The following is a 6287-nucleotide window of genomic DNA, read 5'->3' as shown; positions in this document are numbered from 1 at the left end:
CGCTGCAAACCGGGGACGCCGAGACGTGCAGGCCCCCCCTTCTCCCAACCCCTGCCAGGCAGCGGGGGCTGCTCCCCGCCCCTCCCGGGAGACCCTCCGGGGCCTCCAGGCCTCACCCCTCGCCCCCGCGGGACCCCTCGGGTGCCCCGGCCAGCCCGGCCCCCCGCCCCGCGCTGCCCTCTCCCGGCCCTGTCCCTGAAATGGCGGAGACCCGCGGCCCGGCGGAGGCAGGGGACCCTGGGGAGAGATCTGGCTTCCCCTGGGGTCTTCTCCAGCCCCATCCCCACTGTCCCGATAAATTCAAGTGCTGCAAATCTCGTGACCACCCCTTGTACCCCTGCAAGAGATGCTTTGTTTGAGGGGACTCCTGTGTGGCTTTGCTCCCCCTGCCCCGCAGCACTGGAGCTGGTCCCCAGGGTGCTGCTGCGCTCTCCTGCCTGCACACCCTGTCCTGTCCCTGCAGCCCGTCGTGCTGCTCTCTACATCTCACACCTGGCCTCAGGTAGCAGCTGGGACTTAAATCTCCTAGCACTTCGGATCCTGAAGATCAGGAGAAAGGGGTGTTTTACACAATCTGATTTATTACGGTTTTTTAAAGCCTCTTGTCTGCCCTTATGTCTTACGTCAGGGGTTTCAGCTGATTTTAGTGGCGTTCCTGGCAGCCCGGGCACCCAAGGTCTGCGAGCAGGGCTTGGCTGTGGTTCTGGGGGGGTGATTTCTCTTCACTCACGCCACAGGGAGCCAGTGGCGCTTTGGGCGCTTGCTTCTGCACTGCTGAGTGTTGTGTGGCAGCAGCTGTGCCTGGGATAAGCTGTTGTTCCTTCGCAGGTTTGCTTTGCATAAGGGCTTCCGCTAATGTGCACTCTGTCCGGCGCTGGCCGCAGGTGTTTGCCTGTGTGAGATTAGATCTCCGAGCAGCAGCCAGCTGGGCAGGGGAGCAGGCAAGGGAGCAAGCAGCCTTCTGCCTCTCCTCTGAAAGCTGAAGGTCTCTCGTGGGAAATGGCTTGAAAGGGGGCTGGTTCAGCTGGTGCAAAGACGTCTCAGAAGGTGAAAGGCGTTTATAAATCTGAGGCTTTTGAGCACAAGGAGCGTCCCAAGAGCAAGGTGAGGGATAAAAAGGTGATTGGAGAGAAACGTCGATCAGAGGGTGATCAACATATGGTGCGCACAGATGGGGAGGCTGTCGGGGATGGCCGGGCGTGAGTGGTGAGGGAGTCTAGCTCCCCTCTGGGCACAGGGAGAAAGGAACAACGCCAGCACAGCAGGCAGAGGGTTGTGGTTTTTTTCCCCTTCTCCAGGAGGAAAAAAAGCAGTGAATTGAGGCAGCCCTTGGAAAGAGGAGTGTGAGGTTTGCTTTTTCCATCTCAGGCTCTGCCAGTGACAGAGCCGCACCTCTGGGAACAATGAAGGGCCAGTGGGTCGCCTGCCCCTCTCGAAGCCACTGTGGAGCCCTGCTCGTTGTGTCTGTTCACCTCCTGCTGAGGTAGGAAGCCAGAGCAGGGGCTGATTCATTCCTGTCCTCTCCTTCCTTCCCTAGAACTCCTCGGAGATGCCAGAGACCATTACCAGCCGAGATGCTGCTCGTTTTCCCATTGTTGCCAGTTGCACCCTTCTGGGGCTCTACCTCTTCTTTAAAGTAAGTGAGCAACGCTGGCGGGCACTGAAGCTGGTGCCTGCCATCCTCCCCGCCTGGTCAGGAACTCCCGAAACGGTTCAGATTTGATTTTCGGCTTACCCTAGTTGGGGGCCCTCAGTGTTGGGACAGAAAGTGTGTAAGGCTGCATGGCTCGAGCTCTTCGGTGTCACCACATGGGAGGACATCAGTTCTTGCCTGAATTGTGACAGCTTGGGGTAATTCAGAGCTTGTTTGTGCACAGGGTGGTTCTGGAGAGCTGCCAAGGGGCGAGTTCACCCCTGAGCTCTGCTTCTCTCTGTGGGCCGACCTGACTGTGCACGCACTGAAAACAGAGGGTGCCAGGGCCTGCTGAGTTGCAAATGCTGCTGTCTCTGTGTTGTGCTCCGTGCTGTGCTTCTGAAGCCATCCCGGCTGCAGGCCTGGGGGATTGCTAGCTCATGGGTGAGCCCATATGTGTTCAGGTGAAGTCTTTTAGACATGCAGAGCCAACAAGCAGAGTTAGATGACTATTCCTGAGTCAGAGGTAGGAGATCCAAGCAGTGGGTGCTTTTGGCTGTGCGGAGAAGTTGTCTTTTCTTAAAGCACCTTTGGCTGCCTGCACACGTCTGGTGTGCAGATGAGCTTCTGGAGGGGCCTGACGAGCCGTGGGGCCATCACTGTGGAGTGGTCTTCTCAGCATGTCAGCTGTCGTGGGCTGCCTGCGAGGTGGCAGGGTGCTCCTGGCTGGCCAGGTGAGGTTTAAGGTGCAAAGTTGGGAATATTGCAGTTAAAGTCCCGTTTCCACCTTTTGCAGTTACCATGCAGCAGCTGACTGACGCTGCAGGCTCCTACCCTGGGTTGACTGCCGTACTGTGCAGGTCCTTACCCTGGCATGGGCCTGTGTGCTGGACCGTGCTACGGCTCCACGGGGAAGGCGAGTGCGTGCCACAGCCTGTGCAGCCACAGAGGTCAGCTCTGCAGCAGCAGACAGGATCAGGCCTCCCTAGCAATATGCCCTGCTTTCCCAACAATGAAGTTTAGCCAGTGTGTTCCCCGGTGCTGCAGCTCCTTTTGTAGGTCACCAGTAGGAAAGCCAAGTATCTGCTGAGCCTCTCCTGATGGTGGGGTATGGAGCAGCTACCGGAACCTGCCACTGGGCCCCTCTGGCTGCTGAAAGGACCCCCTGCAGCCCACCCCTTCCCTGTTGCCCATGTCTTGGGGTGGTACTCCACCTCCTCAGGTGCCTTTTCTGCCTCTTGCTCCTGGCTGGGATAGAGACGCCAGCAAAAGAAGTACTGAATGTGCAGTGTGGCCCCACTGAAGTTGCTATGTGATTGGCAGTTCTTCCTTGTAATATCTGCAACCTGCCATGAGCGCTCATATTCCAGTATCCCCCCTCCGGGAAAGCACGGGTGCCGCTGGGGTCTCCCCACACTGGGCTGTGGGGGTGTGATTTACCAGTAAGGCAGCGTGTGCATTGGAGGGCAGGATTTCTAATAATACCCCATTTAATTAGGGCAAGACATGCTCAGCCTGCTGCAGGAGTGAGGTGGGGGTGCTGCTGCTCCCTCTGCTGGGGCAGCCCCCGGGAGCGGCGCAGTACCTCGCTCCCTGCTCCAGCTCACTCTGCAGGGGACACACGGGGAAGCTCTGTCCTCCTTTCTGCAGTGCCCGAGTTATTTTTTGACCCAAGCGGCTTATAGATGTGCGACAAGTCGCAGGCCCGTTGTGCTTGTTCTGTGAGCATGCGGCTATTTCCAACATATTTCACATCAGTGGTGCAAGAATTTGGGTTATTCCAGCTATTCTTCTCGTCTCCCTGGAGCACTGACACAGCAGCTGTCGATCGCAACGTGAAGTGCTGTAAATGGGCAGGACACTGGTAACTGACGCCTCTCTGGATTTGTCTTGCAGATATTCTCTCAAGAGTACATCAATCTTCTGCTTTCCATGTATTTCTTTGTGCTGGGGATCCTAGCCCTGTCCCACACCATCAGGTACAATGGAGGGAATCGTGCGGCTGGGGGCAGGGGTGTCCAAGGCTCCCCGCTCTGCGAGGCCATGGGGTGTTGAGTTTATTGGGGGGTTTCTACAGCACCATTGCCTTGAAGCAGAGCCGAGTCCCAGCTCAGAGGGTGTTCTTCCTTGGTGGTATAAAGGGCTTACTGGGGAAGCAGGCCCAGATATGCTGTGAACTCTTCCTCATAGGGCAGCCAAGGACAGAACCAAAGTCTTGGGGGTGCCAGCAGTCCGATACCCCATGCAGCATCTCTGGGAGAGCTTGTGGAGGTGTGGGTGGCCACTGTTGTAGGAGCCACTATGGGCTGGCACAGTCCTCGCTGCCATTTGGAGGGAAGACCTCCTCGGCACCCATCTTCCTCTTATTGGGACGGCTGAAACAGGCAGCTGGAGCTCACGATAACATCCCCGGCCTCTCGCGCCAGTGCTTGGCATGAGGTGTTGAAAGCTCAGGCTGTTTCAGTAACTGAAAAAGTAAAACTGGTTTCCGGTTTCCTGAGCTGTAGGGTGTTGGGGACCTGATGCTTTTCTTAGACTGGAACTGTGGCAAAGGCTTCACCCCCACTCCCAGCTCTGCAGGAGGGCCATTTGGTGGTGGCACATCCAGTTGTGTGTGACCAGAGCTCTGTGGTGCCAGGAGGGTGCTGGGGGGGCACAGGGAACCTGCTGGGGTCTGGGGTGGGTCCTGACTTCTTGTGGGTGATGCTCTGTGCTTGTTGCACTAGAGCATTTTGGGGGACTGTCACATATGGGCAGATGTCTGTGGCTTGGTGACTGAAGCTGGGGCTCCTGCCGGTCCCTGATGTGGAGAGTCCCTGCAAGGAGTCCCTGGCGTTTCCCGCTCCCAGGAGGGGGTGTGGGCCAACGTCTATGCTGTGACACTTACGCAGAGGTGCTGGGCAGCGCATCGTGCGGGGTTTCTGTTGAACTGCCCTTCTCTGCACCTCTTGTTTCAGCCCCATGATGAACAGGTTCTTCCCTGCAAATTTCCCCAACAAACAGTACCAGCTCCTCTTCACCCAGGGCTCCGGGGAGAGCAAGGAAGGTATGTTGGTTCACTGGTCTCTCTGGGGGCTTGAATGTTTTCTACCTTTACTGTTCTATTTCTTGCTCACTTGGTGTTTTGACTTTCAACCCATTGAAACAGCCTTCTCTCACTGTAGCCAGTGTGAGCCTCGTGTGTCCATGCAGGGATGGGGCTGCTGTGTACATCTTCTTGCGCTGGCTGTTGCTCTCCCTCTTTGCTGGCAGTAAAACTCCAGAAACAGATCCCTGAGTGCTATAGGAATGGCACTGTTGCCACTATTAAATGCACTGCCTTTATTTAAGCTCCTTGGATAGCACAGTACTGATTTTTTTTGTGCTGCCTTAACTGATCTGATTTAAATCTTTGCGCTGGTAGAAGATACTTTAGTAAGTTTCCTGCCCAGTAGCATTACTGGTCAGGGAATACTTATAGTGATACCACCAGGAGTTAACTGGTGCAGGAAGAGGAAGATTTGCTTCTCCCTGCCTTAGACAGTGCCTGAATCCAATTTCCTTATTGACAGAAGGATCACAGATGCTGTCCATGTGGCAGAGTCTGGCTGAAGGGGAAGGGCCAGGCTTGCCAGGGCCGCCTGCTCACTCTCATGCAGTTTGCATGTGTTTACTGTGGGCACAGCCATTTCTGTGGGTACAGTCCCCTCATTTGCGTTGTGAGGACTGCAGTCTGTATTGTTTCGTGCTGTGAAGTCACCCATCTCTGCCCTGCGCGCGAAGGGGAGCTGCCGGGTCTGCCCAAGATGTGACTTCTCTGTTTTATTGCAGAAATAGTGAATTACGAGTTTGACACCAAGGATCTCGTATGCCTGGCCCTGAGCAGTGTTGTGGGGGTCTGGTACCTGCTGAGAAAGGTAAGAGAGCCGCAGCCCTGTTACAGGGAGGTCAGGGACCAGGCTGGATCGGACCTGGGCCCCTCTCCGCGCAAGGCATCTGCAGGCTGAGACTGTGGCTCGGCACACGCAGTAGGACCCCAACCTTCTTTTCCTGTCGTTCCTAGCACTGGATTGCCAACAATCTCTTCGGGTTGGCGTTCTCCCTCAATGGGGTGGAGCTGCTGCACTTGAACAACGTCAGCACTGGCTGCATCTTGCTTGGGGGCCTCTTCATCTACGACGTCTTCTGGGTAAACGGGAGCATTCCCTGGGGTGGACGCGAGTTGCAGCCGTTGGCGGAAGGCATGTGCGTGGCGTTGTGCCTCTTCAGAGGCAGCACGCTGGCTGGACACACGTTTGCAGTCAGGGTTTCCACTTTCTGAGCCCAAAGGGGTGTGGTGGGAATGATGACGGAATCAAACAGTGGCACAATGTGGAAATGCATTTTCTTTTAATCTCTGGCTTAGAGAACCCAGGGTTGGCAGGGATCCCATCAGGCCGCTTTTGAGGTGCCTGGGCGTGCAGCTTAGCCGGTTCTGATGACCGGTATTCCCCACTAAGGTCATCCCAATGCCTGACAGAGCTGCTGGGTGGGCTGGAGGACAAGGCTGCTCTGGGGTATGCTAATCCTGCTTGTATGGGCTGTGCCTCAGCTCTGTCGTCTGCTGGCTTCGTTAGCATCCTTCTATTCTCTTGCACAGAGGACCAAACACTAGGATGCCTCCAGTCTCTTTCCC

At 56.3% G+C, this 6287-nt stretch overlaps 1 protein-coding gene across 1 annotated transcript in view; it reads left to right on the top strand.

Annotated features, from left to right (window-relative positions):
* Window positions 1–1099: 1099 nt before the first annotated feature.
* Window positions 1100–6287, top strand: part of HM13 (histocompatibility (minor) 13) — a 13317-nt gene continuing 8129 nt past the window's right edge. Inside the window, exons 1-6 of the mRNA XM_009893546.1 lie at window positions 1100–1104; window positions 1538–1636; window positions 3530–3612; window positions 4591–4679; window positions 5444–5529; window positions 5676–5801. Of these exons, the coding sequence (XP_009891848.1) occupies window positions 1550–1636; window positions 3530–3612; window positions 4591–4679; window positions 5444–5529; window positions 5676–5801 (471 nt within the window). The 5' untranslated portion in view covers window positions 1100–1104; window positions 1538–1549. The remainder of the gene's footprint in view (window positions 1105–1537; window positions 1637–3529; window positions 3613–4590; window positions 4680–5443; window positions 5530–5675; window positions 5802–6287) is intronic.

This window comes from Charadrius vociferus, unplaced genomic scaffold (genome assembly GCF_000708025.1).
Source record: "Charadrius vociferus isolate BGI_N301 unplaced genomic scaffold, ASM70802v2 scaffold259, whole genome shotgun sequence".
Classification (NCBI taxonomy): domain Eukaryota; kingdom Metazoa; phylum Chordata; class Aves; order Charadriiformes; family Charadriidae; genus Charadrius; species Charadrius vociferus.
Note: the sequence above shows the minus strand (reverse complement) of the source record. Positions and strands in the feature narration are given on the sequence as shown.